At 34.6% G+C, this 20,557-nt stretch overlaps 3 protein-coding genes across 4 annotated transcripts; 2 read left to right on the top strand and 1 right to left on the bottom strand.

Moving 5' to 3' along the window:
- The first annotated feature begins 464 nt into the window (after window positions 1-464).
- Window positions 465-5,843, top strand: LOC107801268 (OVARIAN TUMOR DOMAIN-containing deubiquitinating enzyme 3). 2 transcript variants are annotated; one of them, XR_012699514.1, is made up of 9 exons: window positions 465-611; window positions 790-961; window positions 1,821-1,908; window positions 3,005-3,068; window positions 3,387-3,492; window positions 3,593-3,647; window positions 4,003-4,056; window positions 5,313-5,568; window positions 5,690-5,843. XR_012699514.1 is itself a non-coding variant. In XM_016624558.2 (8 exons), exons 1-8 carry the CDS (start codon window positions 590-592, stop codon window positions 5,448-5,450), a joined length of 699 nt encoding a protein of 232 aa, XP_016480044.1. In that variant the 5' UTR covers window positions 465-589; the 3' UTR covers window positions 5,451-5,665. The 2 variants fall into 2 exon arrangements, 1 of the variants encoding a protein (XP_016480044.1); XM_016624558.2 differs by lacking the exon at window positions 5,690-5,843 and having other exon boundaries at window positions 5,313-5,665.
- A 5,204-nt stretch (window positions 5,844-11,047) lies between these two features.
- On the top strand, window positions 11,048-14,162 carry LOC107801266 (reticulon-like protein B12). Its single transcript, XM_016624555.2, has 4 exons — window positions 11,048-11,332; window positions 11,605-11,785; window positions 13,409-13,620; window positions 13,706-14,162. Exons 1-4 carry the CDS (start codon window positions 11,266-11,268, stop codon window positions 13,873-13,875), a joined length of 630 nt encoding a protein of 209 aa, XP_016480041.2. The 5' UTR covers window positions 11,048-11,265; the 3' UTR covers window positions 13,876-14,162.
- A 325-nt stretch (window positions 14,163-14,487) lies between these two features.
- Window positions 14,488-20,202, bottom strand: LOC107801265 (E3 ubiquitin-protein ligase HAKAI homolog). Its single transcript, XM_016624554.2, has 4 exons — window positions 20,075-20,202; window positions 18,538-18,879; window positions 16,556-16,614; window positions 14,488-15,840 (listed from the first exon to the last, which is right to left on the bottom strand). Exons 2-4 carry the CDS (start codon window positions 18,787-18,789, stop codon window positions 14,658-14,660), a joined length of 1,494 nt encoding a protein of 497 aa, XP_016480040.1. The 5' UTR covers window positions 18,790-18,879; window positions 20,075-20,202; the 3' UTR covers window positions 14,488-14,657.
- Window positions 20,203-20,557: the final 355 nt, after the last annotated feature.

Here is a 20,557-nt window from a genome sequence, read left to right as displayed (position 1 = left end):
CCCCGCGGCAAAAAATATTTTTTTTATATTTTTCGTTCTGATTTTTTTATTTTTCAGTTTACGTGTTCGAAATTTTACGAGTTTCAAAGTTATGAGTTCATAGTATGTATTTGAAATTTGCGAATTTAGAAATTATAGAGTTTACGGGTTGGAAAGTTTAACGATTTGGAAGTTTATGGAATTTGTGGGTTCGGAAGGTTGTTGGTTCGAAAGTTTATGGCTTCATATTTATTGTATCTAAATTATTTATGAATACTCTTGAGAAGTTATTTTCCTTAATTTGCGTATCAAACACCAAAAATGAGTAAAATTACTACTTATTTTCCAAGAAAATATACCAAACACACCCTAAAAAGAAAATTGAGCCATGGACCAGACTACAGAGTGAGTATTTCCAATGTACTCCAAGAAAAAAAAATCATTTCAAGGTTTTCAGCTATATCTTACTCACCGTTATTCCTCAAAACTTTTTTTTTTAAAACCTAAAAAGGAAAAAAAAAAAAAAGAAAAAAAAAAAGAGAGGATAAAAAGCACTAGCCGTCCGGTGATACGGCAGTTTGGGAGTAATCATTAATCTGCTTTGAATTTCATGGCCGCCGTGCCCTCTAATGGTACTTAGCTCTCTTACGCTTAAAATTATTTAGTAGCTCTCTTACACTTAAAAATTATTCAGTACTAGAATGAAATGCGCGTAAATAGAGTGCATTAATATGTCTACCCTATTAGTTTGTAACTGAGGTGTAATCAATTGATGGATATTTGATTTTATTTTGAAAATTATGGGTACAGAGGTGGTGCTGGAGGAGCTGAGACATGGACTGGCGCAGTTTGAGCTGGTTGCTTCTCCAGTTGCTTCAGTTTCTGATTCCAGTTACAGGCCTCAGCAAAGAGGCCTAAACCTCTTTGGTGTTTTCTCTGGTGCCACTGTTCATCAATCATTTGCTAGAATAGGACCCTCACTGTAAATTTCTCCTCCTTTTTTAATTAGTGGGGTTTTTCTATCTTGAGTTGTGTTGGTACATTTTGTTATTGCTTAGAATGATTATTTCGACTTCAAGTTGTATACACCATCAGTGTAATGAATTTTTATACCGTCAGGTCACTTTTAGTGACCTGTCTTATTTTCAAAATTAAGAATCTCACATTATAAGGCTATGTTGCGCGAATTCTCCAAAATGCCGCCGCACCCGTGTCGGATCCTCCAAAATTGCTCTACTTTTGGAGGATCTGACAAGCACCCATTGACATTTTCGGAGAATCCGAGAAACATAGTCATAAGGAGGCATATCCTTTAGGAAGCCTGATAGTGTGAAAAATTACTTACATTGACGGTGTATATAACTTAAACTCAATCTTTTCATACTATATATTAATGGTTGAGGCCTATTCCTTGTGACACACATGCCTTCAACCTATGTTACATGGACTTGTATACCGATATGTATCATACATGTGTGTTAAGTATCCGACATCTATTGCATGGACTTGTATATGTATGCGTATAATATACGAGTGTCTGTAATTATCGTATATGAGTATGTGCAGTTTTTAGATTTTTAGTGTAATTTGAAGAATCTCCATGAAGAACCTGTACCCATGGTACACCTGTTTGACACAGTTACATCAAAGCAAATACTATGTAAAATAGCCTTTAATAACTAATATGTTGTCCCCAAGTTTTACCCTAAGACAGTGAAGGGCTTGAGAATTACCTAAATTAAGTCTATATAGATTCTAATTTTGTTCGAATGAAGTGCTTAATTTGATCTCACAATTGTGTGTTCTGTGTACCTTTCTTTTTCTTCAAATTTTTATTGTAGAGGTGGAGGTTCACCAGCTTTAAAGAAAGTAGAACGTTATTCAGTACAGAGAGTAACAGGTGATGGCCGCTGTATGTTTCGTGCTCTGGTACGAAGCATATTCCTTCCCTCCGAAATCAATTTCATGTAAAGCTGTTGACTGCATAGCTTTATTGCTATAACTTTTACATGTCTCTTTACCCTAATGGTCATGGTTTTAGAATGTTTTGCTTATTCGTTGAAAGGGAAAGAAATACAAACTTGAGAAAGCATGCTCCTCTAACAAGAGTAGAAATTAAACTAACCGAAAGAAACTGCCAAGTCATCTTATTGACAGTGCCTTCCAACGCTGCGGAAGGTCCACATGCACCACACCTTAAAGGACCATCTTCTGTAGTCCATAAAGAAGCAAAATAAACGTCTTTTGCCAGGCGTTTGAAACGATATTCATAATCTTGCATTTCCGTCTAGCCAAATACAAAAATCATTGCTAATCAGGCAGAAAGCCACAATTTTTTGCCTTCAGTCTGCTAGCAAAAATCCCTGAAAACCTGATTTGATTTCTTCAGTGGTGCTCTCACACAGGATTAACAAGGAGTTATCAATGACACTAAACAGCCTCCACCACAATTCCGTTGACAAATAAAAATGTATAAACATGCATTTATGGATCTCACTCTTTCCTTATTTTTTTGTAAATTTATAAGTTACATATATTTATGGCTCCCACTATGCACATTGCAGTATTCAGGAGGTATAATCTTGTGTAGGCTGTAACATGTCATTCACATTTATCCTTGTAAGAATAAGAATATGCTACCTTAACCTATCATGGGTTCTTTGTTCCCGAAAGGCCCGAAAGGGAGGGTCTTGTCAGCCTAACTTTGAGGATTTACATAAGAAACCAAAACTATCTGAATCCAGTATCCTTCTATCAGGATGAACTGAAAGTTAACAATCCCATCAATCATGAAGGAACTCCTAGAATTCATTTATCTTTTTATCGTTCAGGTTATGAAAAGTTGATGACTCTGAATTCTCTTCACATATGGTAAAAATCTGAAAATCAGAGCGCTATGAATCAAATATCTGATAAATGTGGATTATTCACATTTTGTACTTCATGCTATTTGTACCTAAAATATTTTAGTGCCTTGGAACCAATACTTTATTTCTCTAAGGAATTTCTGTTATTTCTAAATCAGGTAAAAGGGATGGCTTTCAACAAAGGTGTGAAACTTAACCCTCGAGATGAAAGAGAGGATGCAGGTAATATTATCCACAGCAGATTTCATCAGTCATTTTCGTGTTACTCATTAATTCTACCGACAAGGTTAACAACAATTTAAAAAAAAAATTATACCAACAAGGTTAGAACCTCATAGTAGCTTTCTAACTGTTCAAATTTACGAAGTTCCCTTTCATTTATGATTTTTCTCTCACTAGGAAACTATGCCTTCCACATATTAAGTAATCTGCAAAAAATTTACTCCTGATACAGTGAGGCAAGTTATTAGTTTTCTTCTCATTTTTGTGTGGATTATTTCCTGAAGTTGATGAAAATTCTGTTCTTTCCTTGTGTAACAGATGAATTAAGAATGGCTGTGAAAGAGGCTCTTTGTGATGATGAAAAAGAACGTCTTAAATATGAAGAGGCCTTAATTGCCATTACAGTTGAGGAGTCTTTGAGACGGTAACATGAAACTTCATTCATCAGTTTTAGGTACTTTATGATAATACTACTAGTGATTCGGATAAGAGTCCTTTCTCAATACTTTGACTTGTTTTGTTAGATATTGCCAACGCATTGGACGATCTGATTTCTGGGGAGGAGAGTCAGAGCTATTGGTAAGCAAGTTTTTAGCCCTGTTCTTCTAATCTTGAATATTCTTGTTGTCTTTATCCTCCACAGAGGTATCCGCCAGCTATACATGATTAGTTGCTGTGTGGGAAGTTCTTATGAAATTCTCAATCATTCTTTCAGGACTATTATTAGTTTTTTTGGCTCAGTCCACACTGATTCCTGTCTCGTTTCGTGAGGGTCACGAAAGAGATGGTTTCTGATAGTGTTTCTATATGAAATGCATCGATAATACTCTGCGTCACACATCACAATTGGGACATTTGCATGCTACTTTACTGTTCCATTTAGCTACATTTTGCCTCCCTTATGCTGATAGATCATCTTTTCTTTCTACATCAGGTATTATCAAAGTTGTGTTGCCAGCCAATTACAGTATACATACCGGAACAGGAGGTATTATCCCTTTGCTTCAAGATTTACTTCTGAAGTAGTCATAAGCCGGACTTTTTGTTTTTGATGGGTAAAGTCATAACCTGGACTTCTCACTTGGAGGTCTTATCCATCCTATCAACAAAGCATCAACAGTATAGACTGAAATATTTTGGATCTTGCTGTCTAATTATTTCTGTTTTCCTTTCCAATAAGTAAAGTAGGCGCTGTGATATCTCATTCAAAATAGCCCAGTGTATACATTAAGAAAATTGAATTCTAAGTGCATTAGGTCTTTCTAAAGCAAGCTAGCTGCATCCTAGCTTCACCAGCATCTTCCTTTGCGCAGTAGACTCTCATCGCTATTTCTCCTTCCATGAACTTTTCCTTCTTCCATTCTATTTTCCCCATTTAATCTACTAGTTCTTTTTTAATTTATGAAGTAGGGTATTTCATTAAAACGTGGAAACAACCTCTGGCAGAAATGCAGGGTAAAGCTGCGTACAATAGACCCTTGTGGTCCGGCCCTTTCCCGGACCCCGGGCATAGCGGGAGCTTAGTGCACCGGGCTGCCCTTTAGGGTTTTTCATTAAAAGGAATCAAGGAGATGCTTTTATATAAAAGGAAACAAAAATACAATGATTTGATCTACTAATGCTCCTTCAAAAGAAATAAATAAGGCAACAAAATCAAGTCAAATGTACCACTTCAACTTATGTGGAAGCTGCTGTTGGCAATAGTGAATTATATATGTAAAGTTCAAAGACAGAGAAATAAAAAAGAATATAAACGCCCTTCATCTTCTCAGGACTAATGAACCAATTTGCCCATAATTCTTAAACAGCATGAAGCAGGGAGAAAGCAAGTGATAATAAAGTATTGATACAAATATGTTGTTCAGGACATCACTAATAACATTTAATGCTTAAAAGAAACACACAAGGTAAAAGTTCCATCTAATTTAAATAGAAGTGACTGTGAAAAGGTCGTTATGACCTTGAAGACGTGCTACCTGGTTGGTGGATCAACCATAAACCCCAACACTGCAACTGCAACTGCAACAGGTGTGATTGTGTTAATGACCTAAAAATAATTGGATCCAACATCTTATCTACCTTTTCTCAGTAATTGTTGAATGCTGTCAATAGCTGTGTTTTCTTAGCCATTGAATAATATCTAAGCACATAAAAGTACTCCTAAACTTCTCTTTCTTTTGTTCTTCTATATTGATTGATTTAGTGTTTGCTTAAGAATTTCTGCATTTTTCAATGGAACTGCAGCATGGAGGAAGAGGCTCTGGTTTCATTCCTATTGCAGAATACGGAGCTGAGTTCCGTAAAGGTTCAAAAAACAGAAAGGCCAGGAAAGCTGTGAGGCTTCTTTATAGTGGTCGGAACCATTATGACCTACTTGTATAGGATCTTTGGAACATTCAACAGAGTTTGAGCAGTATACAAGTTTCTTTCCAGGAGCTGCTAAAGCCAAAGGGAGTTTGCCAGGTTTCCTAATTGTGCCGAGAACCTTTGTGCATATTTGGTAATTTTGCCAGCAGCGTATAAATGTTGATGATACAAACTTGTTATGTAGATGTATTTCCTGAGCTTCATAACTAATAGTAATTGTAAAAGAAAAACTGATTTTTAGATTGTTCATGTAGGAGACAATTTATGAAATTCTCATACTTGAATTTTGTTCATTGTTTTATGAAGTGTTTAGTTTTTTTCATGTTAGTTTTGTATTTGAGAACGAAGATTCACTGTCTAATAGTATTAAATAAGCAAAATGAAGAGGAAAACCTTGTTCTGTATTAATTAACTTGCAGAATTATTTAGTTGTATCCAGATTACTTTGGACATATGAATATTAATATGAGACATGAATGTAATATCTTGTAATAAATTTTCTGTTACTGTACAATTAAATATGAAATATAGCACTTGATAATCGACGCAAAGGTCTAAAATCCGCCCTTTTTGCTCAAGACAATTCACGGATGAAAATAAAACAAATTGAGATACGAATGTTGAAAGATGTGTTACTTGGAGAATGAGATGCATTTCATTAACGAATCAATCCATCCAACAACTTTTCAATCTTATGAGAATAAATTCTACTTAATTAGTAGCACAATAATGCGAAAAAAAAGCAGCCCAGTGCATTAAATTTTCGGTATGCGCGGGTTGGGGAATAGTCGGACCACAAGGGTCTATTATACGCAATTACACACTGCATTTCTGCAAGAGACTACTTCTGCGGCTCGAACTCATGACCTCCTGGTCACATGGCGGCAACTTTATTGTGTAAAACTTGCACCCTTCAATTTTGCATAAAATTTAAAACTAGCCATTTTTAGTGCTGGTCAATCAAATTTAGCCACATAATCAAAAGCCAACCATATTTAGCCACTAAATTAGGACGGAAATAATTTGTTCACAAAAATACCCCTACTCTGTTTATAAAATTTACGCGGCATGAACTCATACTCTGTTTCAACAGAATCTCGCGGCGTCAAATCTACAGATTGAAGTAAGCTCTCATGATTCTTCTCAATGCGTTAATCTACGATTCTTCTTGTTTGTAATTCAGATCGTATTTATGTTGTGCTTGATTGTATAATATATAAATGTAATTTAATTTGCAGAATATTATACCGAGAATATGTATGATTCATTAAAGAACACAGAATTAAACTGATGGTAGATGAATTAGTTGCAGAACAAAATATCCAGTATAATATGCTGGACCTTTCTGAATTGATATATAAAACTTATAAACTTCCAGAATATAGTATTGGAGGTATCTTTGATTCAAACTAGAAAAAATGCTGCATAAAATGGTATAGAACAAAACACCAGTACAATATACTGGACCTTTCTGAATTAATATGTAAAACTCAGAAACTTCCAGCAGATTAAACTAGAAGTATCTGTGATTCAAACCAGAAGAAAATATCTAAGTTTTTAAGGTTCCTCTAATGTCCTAAATAAAATGTTTGACTTTTATTATTAGATATGTCAAAACTACAAACTCTCCACCATATAGTACTGGAGGTATCTTTTCAAACTCATCTAAGTTTTTAATGCACTGAATAAAATATTGGACTTTTTTGATTAGATATGTCAAAACTACAAACTCTCCAGCATATAGTATTGGATATATCTTTAATTCAAAACCAGAAAAAAATATTGAATAAAATAGTGGAAAAACAAAACATCGGCATAATATGTTGAACCTTTCTGAATTGATATGTAAATTTCACAAACATTCAACATTTTATACTGAAAATATCTGTGATTTAAAGCAGAAGAAAATATCTAAATGTCTATTGTTCCTCTAATGTTCTAAATGTTTAATATTCACCTACTATCCTGAATAAAAAGCTGGAATTTTATCGTTAGATATGTCAAAACTACAGACTCTCCAGCATATAGTATTGGAGATATCTTTGATTCAAACTAGAAAAAATGCTGCATAAAATGGTATAGAATAAAATACCAGTATAATATACTAGACCTTTCTGAATTAATATGTAAAACTCATAAACTTCCAGCAGATTATACTAGAAGTATCTGTGATTCAAAAACACATCTAAGTTTTTAAGGTTCCCCCTAATGTCCTGAATAAAATGCTACAGTTTTATGATTAGATATGTCAAAACTACAAACTCTCCAGCATATAGTACTGGAGCTATCTTTGATTCAAAACCATCTAAGTTTTTAATGCACGGAATAAAATCCTGGACTTTTGTGATTAGATATGTCAAAACTACAAACTCTCCAACATATAGTACTGGATATATCTTTGATTCAAAACCAGAAAAAAAATACTGCATGAAATAGTGAAAAAATAAAACACCAGCATAATATGCTGAACCTTTCTCAATTGATATGTAAATTTCACAAATATCCAGCATTTTATACTGAAAATATCTGTGATTCAAAGCAGAAGAAAATATCTAAATGTCTATTGTTCCTCTATTGTTCTGAATAAAATGCTAGACTCTTGTGATTAGAAATGTGAAAACTATAAATTCTCCAGCATATAATGCTCTGATTCATCATACAAGAAACAAAGTAGAGAATTTTATAATCATCTAGTATAAAATACTGGACAACAAGGTTTCAGAGGCCAGACTTCCTGTATAATATACTGGAACCAAATTTATCAGAAACTATTAAACTCCATAAACAAATACTGGTGTAGAAAGAAAAAACACAATCAAACAGCATATAAAAAAATATATACAATCTATCATTAAAAATAAGTAATCAGAAATAAACAGAACTCCAGTATATTATAATTGTCACCCAATATAACATACAGGTCAACAAGCCTTTAGACGACAGACTTCTCATACAAGATACTGAAATCAAATTAATCAGAAACAATAAAACTCCATAAGCAAATACTGGGGTAGAAAGAAAAAACATAATCAAACAGCATATTAAAAAAATACAGATACAAATATTATTGAAAAAAAGTAATCAAAAATAAAACACAACCCCAATATATTATAATCATCCAGTATAAAATACTGGACAGCAAGGCTTTAGAGGGCAAACTTCCCGTATAATATACTGGAATCAAATTTAGGACAAAAAATAAAGCTCCATAAACAAATACTAGCATAGAAAAGAAAAAACATAATCAAACAACATATTAAAAAAACAGAAATAATCTATCATTAAAAACAAGTAATCAGAAATAAAACAGAGCTCTAGTATATTATAAAATTATCCAGTATAAAATACTGGACAACAAGGATTCAGAGGGCAGACTTCCCGTATAATATACTGAAAGTAAATTTATTACAAAAATAAAACTCCATGAACAAAAATATGGCTAGAATGAAAAAACATAATCAAACAGCATATAAAAAAACACAGATACAAATTATCATTAAACACAAATAATCAGAAATAAACAGAACTCCAGTATATTATAATACTCATCCAACATATAATACTAGACAACAAAACTTTAGAGGTCAGACTTACAGAATAATATACTGGAACTAAATTTATTACAAAAAATTAAATTTTGAAGTATGAAGTCCAGCGCATTGTTCTGGATTTCAAGTTTTGACAAGAACTCCAGTAATCTATAATGCCGCTGGAGCAACAAAATACTTGAAAATTCACTCTAATATACTTTTTTGAACAACTTATCAAAACAAAATTACACAACGATTACAACATAAAACTAAAAATAGAGTGACAAAATTATGAGAAATAAGACGAACTACTGAACAGAGAAAAAAAAAAAATTTCGTCGATGTTAAAATATCACAAAATTTTAAACGCTAACAGTACGGAAATCAAAATTAAAACAAATGAAGCAACAATAAGAACGAAAATTCAACGACGGTACTATAAAAACAACACTTACCCAGACGAAATTTGAAGAAAATTTGACCTAACCCAAGCGAAATTTGAAGAATATATTCTCAAGAAGGCGAAATCCGTACAGTACTCTAAAGAAAAGCGAGAAGCAATCTAAAAATGAAAAACTAAATAAACAGCACGTTAAAAAGAAGAAGGGCAAAAATGTCAATTATTAATATATTTTAAGTTAAAATGGCTAGAATTCAACGACATTAGTGATGGTGGTTAATTTTGGATAGCCAGCCGTAAAAATGGCTGTGCCATGCCATTTTGACTTCAATTTTTCTTCTCTTTTCCATACTACTCTATTTATGTTAAATTAACTTTGTTAATGCTGTTTATTTTTCTAAAATTTTTGTACTTCAGTCTCTTCGCTGGTCTAAGTAACGAATATTAAGAAGCTCCGTGAACAAAAAGCAAAATTTGATCTTCTCTCTTCTTTCTTCTTATTTTCCTTTATTTACCGCCGCAATATCATATCAACAATTATAGTCATCATTCAAAAAGGTATATTAGTCGAATTTAACTCTTACGACAAAGTATATTCTTTTTACTATCATTTGGTCACTCAAAAAAATAACTTAGAAGTAAAATTATTGACCTGAAAAATAAAAAAAGTTGCTTGTTACATCAAATTATAATATATATTAGTGTAAAATTCTTTTTACTCTATTCGTTTATAAATATTAAAGCTATTTTTATTTATTTTTTTCTTTTTTCTGAAACACAAATTATTCCATTCAATATCCAAATCATTTACCTCCAAATTTCCTTACTGTTGAAAAGTACTAGGAAGACTAACCTTTTACTAGAACAATTATTACAAAGACAGAAGAAAACAGCATCAGCAGCCCCACATGACAGCTTAGCTGTGAGAATCAGGAGGAATGTCCCTGTCTTCTTTTTTAAACATCAACCTCATATATTTCTTTTTCTTTTTTTCTTTTTAATTTCTTATTCCATGTTTGGTAAACTCTAAAGAGTTCTACTAATAGTTTGCTTGGATAATTGTTACTTTAAATATAATATTATTTTGATTATAATTTTAATTTTAATATATTATATTATTAAATTCGTGGTTACATAACATGAAATTCCCTTCACATAACGACCGATTTGATATAGTCGCCTTACCTTTTTTTTCTCACCTTGTCCTTACTATAATTCTATTTTACTCTTCATACGACATTTTTAATAATTACTTTACCTCATATTTTGTTTTTTCTTTGTATGTGTGACATTATGAAATAATGAAAAATAATACAATTTGTCCAAATATTATATAGATTAAAATAAAACAAAAATAATAAATACAATTCAGTATGATACGATATATTAAAAAATAATATTGTAACAACCATCCAAACAGACTGTAATTTAAATTCACTTCAAAATTTTTATTTGGAAGTAAAACACTTCATACTAAAAACGACTCTATTCCAAGATCAACCTCATGCTTGATGTTTCACTTTTTTCTTTCTTTTCCTTTTACTTCCCAAAAATCAAGTCCCAAAGGCAACTTCCTCAAACCGGCCAGCCCCCACTTTCTACTTTTATAAACAAATTTTTATTCTTTGGGGTTAAAAAAACAGTGCAGAAAATAAAAGTCATGAGTATGTTTTCATGCTTTTAGGCTGTAACCTGAGTGCCACTAATCCCATATCTCAATATTCATCCATTTGCATCTAACTGAAAAGTAAAAAAGATTGATTCTTGGTGATGAACTATACACTAATTTTGACTAAAGATACCAAAGTTGTGACCTTTTTTCTCTGTTCTGTTATACAAGTTGTTTTCACTTGAGTTCTCGGAGTTGGGTTTTTCTTAGTTTTTATAAATTGGTTGAAAAATGGGTTCAAATGATAGGCTATTTAACAGACAAAGAAGTCTTCATCAGATCCTTGGAGGAGGTTTTGGTAAGTCCACCTAATTCAAATCCTTTAATAAAGGCAAAATTCTTGATCATGTCAATGCTTGTTTAATGAAGAATTTAAGTTCATAATTTGGTTTATCTGGAAATTGATTGACATATTTATTGCAAATGCAAATGAGTTCTTGTTATGGATGGATGAGATTTTTATAGCTAATGGTCAACTAACTATTTGTGATAAAAAATTTGTTCTTGTGATTAAAGGATTTTCTTGGTCATTTTTTTGTGTTTGATTCAATTGTAGTTTGTTTGAAACAGTTGCGGATGTTGTTCTATGGAGGCGAAAAGATGTGACAGTGGGAATTCTTGTAATTACATTGTTTGCTTGGGTGGTCTTTGAGATATCTGGTTATACACTCCTATCATTAGTTTCAAGTGTTTTCTTGCTGCTGTTCACCATTTTGTTTCTATGGGCTAAATCAGCTGCAATTCTTAACAGGTAAACAACAATCTTTTGCAAATTCTTTTATATTATGATTTTTTCAGTTAGCTGCATGTGGTTGAATGAGTAGCACAAAATAAATGTGTCTTATGATCTCACATCCCTCAATTATGATATAGAGCTTTGATGAGCTTTGTTTTATGTATGATCAACATTGGCACAAGTAACTAAATCGAAATATGTGGGTCCTCAAAATACACCATGTTGATTAGAGTTTGCACAGCTCTAAAGTGTACCGATTGCTATGAGAGGAGTTAAGTTCTTTCCATATTGGATTGGTTATTTATCCAGAAACACAATTCACTGGATATTCATTTGCTTTACTTGGGCTATCCTCATCTGATATAATACATACTTCACTAAATTGGAAAAGGAAGGAAGCAAGTGATAATCATGTGGCAAAAGTAAATGATTTTACACTGTTTGAAATCTAGAAGAACTTTCATCCTTTTGTGATCCCCTGGGGATTGTGGGGGTAGGGAAGGTGGAGGGGTGGTTCTATTGGAGGCTGATACGAGCTGTTTCCAAATGCTATATGAAACAAAGCTTCGATTAAGTGGCACAGGCACTTCTAATAATGCTCCGTTGGGACTCATTGCTGTTTCATTTCTTATTACTATATGTTCGACTATCTAGGACCAACTTTTCTTGATAAGTATTAATATGTTCTCATGTCGACACGACATGGGTGGGGGTGGGGGTGGGAGTGGGGGTGGGGAGGGGACTTATGTATTACATACCAATGTTTTAGTCTCTATTCAAAGTGCAGAGATCCAACAAAATCTGTCAAAATCTATATTCTGTAATGACGTAAAATAATGCTAAAATGCTAAAAGCTGTAAACACAAGTCTGTAAAACAATTAAGAGGGTTTTCTCTGCCCCCAAAGCTTTACCGATTTCTCTCTTTCGAGATCACCCAAGTAATACACAGTGAAGACTGTTCTGGACTTGTGTCCTTTTCTGGATTTTTTCCCTCTTCCAACATCATAATAATTGTCTCATGGACTTGCACATCGTCTCTTTTACTCCACGAAGACTTAGCATACCGAAAATCTCAGACACGTAGCACCTATTAAAATTTATAAGTCCCCTTTCTAAAATTATCCTGTGTTAAGCACTAAAACCCCTCCAAAACATGCTATCTTTGTGGGGACTCTAGTTTCCAACAGTTCCCAAGGCCAATGGTGTGCAAAGAAATTTAAAATTCTTTAGTGCAGTATAGTAGAACAGCTTTCCAGAGAAAAATCAGTTGATAGTTCCATATTTTAGAAACTATATAGATGTCGGTAGTATTGTTTGGACAAGGACTTAGATTAGTATCTTTGATGTAAAGGTAGGAGAAATACAAACCAAACACAAAAAAAGGATGGGAAAGTAAAATGTCTCACAAGAAAGTCATCTGCTTGCAGATCGAATGAGAGTAATCCTCAACCGCAAACTGGTAGCATACCGAGGTCACAAAGCATGATATTTTTTAGATTTCTTCATATTTTTTGAGACCTTTAATGCCATCCAGAAAGTAGTTTATGATATTATTATCACCTTTGCTAATAATGAACCTTCTCGAGTTATATTCATTGGTTCTTTGTACTTGAACATTCTCTATGAAATTACAACAGACCAGCTCCGCCTCTGCCGCATCTGTATCTCTCTGAAGAAATGGTAAATGAAGCAGCATGTTTCGTCCGCAATCACATCAACATGCTGCTGTCTGCATCTGAGGATATTGCCCTTGGTAAAGACACAAATATGTTTGTTAAGGTCTCTGTGGGACTGATGCTGGTATCTGTGATCGGGGGCTTGACCGATTTCCTCACATTGGGCTACACTAGTAAGTTAATCGGATTAATCTTAATTCGGGAAGCAAAGAGTTCTTGACGACAGTAAATTGACTTTGGGAATTCCTTTCTTTGCAGGCCTTGTGATTGTTCTTACAGTCCCTGCACTCTATGAGAAGTATGAAGACCAAGTTGATGCATGTGTGTTAATGGCATACAGGAAATTGCGGAACTTCTATTATAAATTTGATGCAGTGTGTGTTAGCAAGGTTCAAAGATTGATTTTGGAAAAGGAGAAATTAAGCTAAACCATTTTCTCTGAATTTGTTAAGTTGTTTTCAACTTTTTTGTTCTTTTTTATTTTTAAAATTTTTAGTAGGGATGGGGGGAAGGTTGTTTGGGGTCTGTTTTTATATAGCCTTTGCCATATATCTTGGTTTCTTTCCCATTCTCTCTCTTTCTCATCGGAAGTGAAGTGTGGAGAGCAAGTGCTCTGAGGGGCACCAAAATATGAGAGATTGTAATTTGCACATATACTGTGTACGTTTCCTCAAAAATGGATACAGAAGATTGATATATAGCTGATTTGAACTAATTCGGATTGAAGTATAGTTGATTGATTGATTATGTACATCCATTTCATGCGAAGCAAATCATTTTAAGGTCTAACCAAGTTGTAAGCTTGCAACATCATTTGCCCATTGAATGTTCAAGCATCCTGGAAGAACATTTGTATATAAATAACCCATTTTCTTCTTTTTTCAATCTCATGCAACAAAACAATGAATGTGTAATTGCTGCTTGCTTAAATTACTATTGTTGTATTTACATGGTAATTCAGTAACAGAAAGGAAATTATGCATATGCCGGATGTTTAAGAAAACATGATGCTAGCCTCAATTTAGGAGCAGCAGAATCTTGAATAACTTACTGAAGCAGAATGCGATTCATGTTGGGCAAAACTCAGGGAACTCAGCCTTTTGGCTTTAGTAAAATGATGTTGACAGTTCGGACAATAACATACAGTGTAGGCAAACAAAATGAGCACTGTTCTTACAAACAGAAAGATAAAGGAACAATAAGAACATCACTAGTCCTGGCTGCTTCCATAACTATCACGCTTCTCGTGTTGCCAACCAAAGCCCTGTCCATCATGACTAGCATCAGAGTAGTGCCTGCCTCCTCTTTGAAGTTGTGACATGGGATGAGGTAAAGGAGGGGGTGGCGGAAGGGCCATATGTTGTGGCATCAATATACCCTTGCTATCTCTGCTGTCCATTGAATTTCCACTCTGTCCGCCTTCCAATCCTCGGTTGACTGAAGGTGGAGGTGGCAGGTTTGAGGGCATTACACCGGCATTCCTTCCATAGTCTCCTTGGAAAAATACTGGTCTTCCTTGAGGATCAGCGGCATTTACAAAACCATCCCCAGGAGGTTGAACTGCAGTGGGCTCAAAAGGCCCAACCGGCTGCCCCATATTCCATGGTCGAGGGTAATTTTCTGCAAAATTCATATTTCCTGCAGCGCCGGGTGGAAAACCTAGCAAAGACCCTTGTTCTGATCCCATTTCAGGAGTTGAGTCTGGCCTAGGCATCTCAAACGGGGCACCATAAAATGGTTGGGCTCCATCGGGTGCAAACTGAGGATAACCAAATTGAGGAGCCAAACCTGGATTCGAACTCATAGGCACTGCAAAGCCATGAGGTTGGGACATGTGCATAGGATATTCAGGGAAAGGGGAACCCCCTATAATCCCTTGTTGCTTGTCCGGAAACTGACCTGGCTCTGGCCGCAATGCGCCCTGTGTGTCAAAACCTGGTTGAGGAAACCGGTTCTGGCTGCCGGGTCTTTCAAAGCCCGGAGGAGGATTACCATCAGACTGTTGCTCTAATGGATGATTTGGGATTGACCCAGCGAAAGGTGGTGTTGGCTTTGGTTGCATGACAAGCCTAGGAGGCTGTTGGTCTCTAGTTTGAGAATGATGAGCTTTGTCTTCACGATCATGTACCTGAGAACCTGAACTAGGAGAAAATAGGGGCCTAGGTGGTGCTTGCACTGTAGAATCAGAGGCAGCAGGTTTTCTAGCACTGGCAGACTCCGAAACGTTTCCATCTTTTTCTGCAGTTTGATGAAGGAGATCACCGTGGTTCTCATGAATATGAGATTCGAATTCAATCTTCTTCAGAAAGGACTTGAGACAATGCGGAGCTGCACAGATGAAGATCCCTTCCATCAATTTAATTGTCTGAATCTTCTGAATGCGTTCATCACAGCTGAATCAGAAAAAGAAAAAAATAAAGTAGTTCATTTCGTACTCATTAGATTGACAAAACAAGTATGGAACAGGAAGATGGGCAAAACTAACCAACCTAGTTTCCTTTCAAACAATTAAGTAGTAATTAGAGTTTAATAAGGGGCGCATGACAATTCTCTGGGTGTTGCTTATCACGACAATCTCAAATTCGTTTTGATGAGATTTCCAAATTTCTAAATAATCTACTTCATTGAGAGAGGAAGGCCCAGAGAGTTAAAATCAACCATCTACCATAATAACGGCTGATGAAGCTCTTAATAGGAGTAAAATTTATCTAACTAGGAAAAGAATTTCTAATAAAATGTTATTCCAACAATTAGCTCAAGTTGACATTGTATTAGACAAAGAAAAGCCAAGATGTCAATGCGCCAGTCTAAAACACAGGGAACAAAAAAGAAACAATAGAGACATGATACTGAAACGTCACTTGACAAATTTGATGCGAAATTAGGTTTATATACAATGGCCAAGAGCTAAAACATACACCTTATAGTAGCATATGCTTCTACCAGCAGTGGAATCCCTATAAATCACTATATCGTTTGCCTTCCTCTTTCGATTTGCCAGTTTTAATGTGGTCCAAATTAATATGAGGCATATAGTTTCATAATTATATATCATTAAGACTATAGAATTTACTCTTAAGAGTGAGAGAAACAGGATATACAGCTTACAGGTAGCAGAGAGAATCACTCCTGGCACAATCTAAACAGAAGGCATGTTCACATGGACTCTGCAAAAGAAGATAGTAAAGGTCATTTTGACTTAAAATATAGTTGTGAAATGTAAATGTAAATGCATAACATTGATACTGTTTCTTAATCCGTTCATAACATTGATAACATTCACCATATGTCATACACTAGCTTTTAAAAGCATAACCCAGTTAGTTTACGGCATACAACCGTTTCGTAGTAGCAAGAATAAAGTTCTGCCAGACTGCCACATTTGACACAACAAGACAATAGGAAACGCATTAACCTGTTAGTTTATGAAAGAGGATAATTTATTCAATAAATGCATAACCTTTGAAACAAAAATAAGTTCTACAACATATGACATAGACAATCTGTTATTCTTGAACAACGACAACATACCCAGTATAATCCCACATAGTGGGGTTTGGGGAGGGTAGTGAGTATGCAGACCTTACCCCTACCTTGAAAGGGAATTAATTTAAATAGAGTTGAAAATTCAAAATTCATCTTTGGTTCCCCTTGAGTTCTTGGGATCATGTAAAAGATATTATGCTAGAAATTTTACAAGGGAAAATATTTTCTCAACCAAGTGATGGTGTGAGAGTGATATCAAGTAGTGGTCAATTTTAACGGCCCCATAGTAGTAACTGAAGTTGGCACCAAAAATATGACCACCTAGAGCCCATTTGGATTGGCTTAATTTAAGTAACTTTTAAGCCTAAAGTGCTTAAAAGTACTTTTTATGTGCTTGAGCTTAATTTTTAAATAAGCAGTTATGTGTTTGGATAAAGGTGCTGGAGCTGAAAATAAGCAGTTGATGTGTTTGAAAAAAATATGCTCATAAATACTTTTTCTGTTAAAATGACTTAAATGCCCTGAAACTATCAAGACTAAACCAATTGTACTGTCTTTTCTTTCTTTCTTTTTTCATGGTGTCAAAACAAATGAATAGGTGTAGATTCTCAAATCAAGTTGATTGCTAAACTCTATTTTCTTGAAAGTAAGAGGTATTTATACTTACCGAAAGAAACGCAGGTTATTAACTAAAATTAATTTGAACTTAATTCAAATATAAATTATTTTTTGTCTCAATTAAAAGCTTCATTCTTCCCCACCCAAAGTCACCCACCACGAGAAAGGAAATAGATAACTCTACAAAGAACAAAACGATGTTCATTTTTCACTATCAGGAATTCAAAACCAAAAGAGTCACTAGAATTAATTTATCTGTTTGACAAAAAATAAGCAACCAAAGACTTACTTAAAGAAAAACAAAAGGCACCAAGGACTTCAGTTCGACAGAGATGGAACTTGGAAGACAGAGATTGGAAATGGCGGAGGAAAGGAGAAAAAGAAAAGATTATGGAATTTGGAAGGCAGAGATTGGAAATGGCGGAGGAAAGGAGAAAAGAAAAGATTGGGATATTTTGGAAATTATACATAAGTATCAGGGATAGCAATATAAAATACTTGGTCAAAGAGGGGTGGCTTTTAAGCTTAAAAAAAAGTTGGAATTACCCAACTTATCACTTTTGGCTTATTTTGGATCTTTTGGCTTAAAAGCATTTGACCTTTAAACAGATTTTAAGTTTGCCAAACACCTAAATAAGCTAAAAAATGACTTAAAAGCTGGTTTGACCAGCTTAAAAGCCAATCCAAACGGGCTCCTAATTCCTTTTTGTTGGTCAAAAGAGGCAGGCCCATTATCCACCGAATTTCGAACCATGCGTCGCTTGCCCTTAGAGATTTCATGGTTATCAAAAAAAAAATTGTATTAAGTAGCAGCAGCAGCCAGCAGGTAGTCTTAGCATCTCATTTGTTGGTGGAATCGGTATAGAGCAGTAACAGTAGGAATATCATTGACTGAAAACACGTTGCACCTCAGGGACAGAGGACCCAAGGACCAGTATAACAACAATGAAGTTGGCAAAAAAAGCAGCTGAACATTCTATACTCACCAGACGTCCGTAAATAGCAATTGGAAAGTCACAACGGACACAAAAATGTACTCGTTCACCAAGTTGGCGACGGGACCTGCGGCCAACAGTCTTGAGCAGAGAAGCAGTATTTGCTGAACCAAGGCTCTTGGCTACAGGAAGATCAGCTAAAACAAGGTGATCAGGACAAGCAACTGTAATACTGTCTGAAGGTAAAGACTTAGCACCTCCACCACTCTCACTGGCTGGTTTGCTAAGCCGGATCTGAAGCATCTTTTCCAAGTATTCTGCTCTCCACCTTCCTCGTCAGACCCACTAAACCAGTATGACTTCTTCAACTCAAATAACAAATCGATGGTATCTCTGCAGGGAAGTAATAATTAATTAAAAAAAAAAAATTATTTCCATAAAATTCAATTATGAATATCACCATGTATCAGATCAATATCCCTTCGAGGACAGAGATAAAATTGGAAAATACAGAGAAGATATGCATGGCATAATACCATAAAAAAAATCAAGAAAGGTTGCAGAATTTCAAGGGTTGGTAGAATTGCTCCACAAACGAAATACTACTCAGGATAGTCGTGATGCATGGAGATGGGGGGCGTGAAACAGTGGTGCATTTTTTGTGAAGTCCTACTATGTGGCTCCTCTAGCACTTATGCGGACAGTTTGGAGGGAGAGAAATAGGAGAGCTTTTGAAGAAGTAGAAAATGATTTTGTACACTTGAGGAGTAGCCACTTACCCCGTATCGATTTTTGGGGCACTACGAGACAGAGGCGAATCCAGGATTTAAATTCTATGGGTTCAATTTTAAGATTTTTAACATTGAACCCATTATATTTTTAAAGTTATGAGTTCATATCTACTATTTTTGCAATTTTAATGAATTTTTACATATAAATTTTTACTCCGCGTCGAAAGTTATGGGTTCAGTTGAACCCGTAGGTAGTACACTACATCCGCCTCTGCTACGAGATTCCTATTTGTATAGAAGATTGGGTGACTATCCTATCTTTTTGTAAAGTTTTCTACTTTTTGGCATACTTCTTGTATGCAGGTGTGATCAAGCAATGGTCCATATATAAGCAGATAAATGAGTAAGTTATAAGAAACAATAGTTGTCCAGAAAAAAATGATTAACAAGCTTTCTAACTAGTACCCATATAAATTCTAACCTCAGGCTCGATAATTGAAAGAATATTTTAAGGGTTTCAAGGAAACCCCTAATGCATCATTAAAAAGGGGCTTCTGCTGCCAAACCCACATCACAAAAACAACATATAAACCCTAAAATACCAAAATTTCTAATTTCCCTACTTCGGGTAAGTACTAGATATTTCAAATTCGATTCTCAATTCCAATTGAATTAAACTGTAATAAATACATAAATTTCTGAGACAAATAATGATGATGAATGAACTATTAAGCCACCAAATTTAAGTAATATTTAAATCCCAACTATCAGAATGAGAAACAAAATTCAGAAGATAAAAAAGAATATACGTATTAGCATTGTATATCTATGTGTGTGTTAAAGGGTTGAGATGCTACCGGAGAAAAGTGCTGTTCGTCCCTTAGTTCAGTGCTGATTGCTGAAAGTTGAAATTTGCAGTTATGGAAAATCAACAAACCCCCGTTGCAATTTAGTTATTTATGGGCCTTTACGTTTGACCGTCTGGAAAAGCAATTTAGATTGGCCCAGTTTCAGGATTCGTGTAATAAGGTACTCATACAAGATTAGAGAGAATATAATTAAAGGAAAATTACATTATATAGCCGCTTTTAATTATAATAGCCATATATATTAATATATAATTTACATATTTTATTTATTCAGTTTATATTTTTTGTGTATGTGACTAATGCTCGTAATTATTTTTGGCCGATCGGCTAAATTTGTAACATGGCTTACCGTGCACTTCCCCCATTTTTTGAGCCCAAAAGGTTTGAGAGGACTCTCATTTCACAATATTGTAGAAATGACATCCAGTAGCCGCTTTTAACACCCTTATTTAGACTTTAGCCAAAACAAAT

This window comes from Nicotiana tabacum, chromosome 2, assembly GCF_000715075.1.
Source record: "Nicotiana tabacum cultivar K326 chromosome 2, ASM71507v2, whole genome shotgun sequence".
In the NCBI taxonomy this organism is placed as follows: Eukaryota; Viridiplantae; Streptophyta; class Magnoliopsida; order Solanales; family Solanaceae; genus Nicotiana; species Nicotiana tabacum.
Note: the sequence above shows the minus strand (reverse complement) of the source record. Positions and strands in the feature narration are given on the sequence as shown.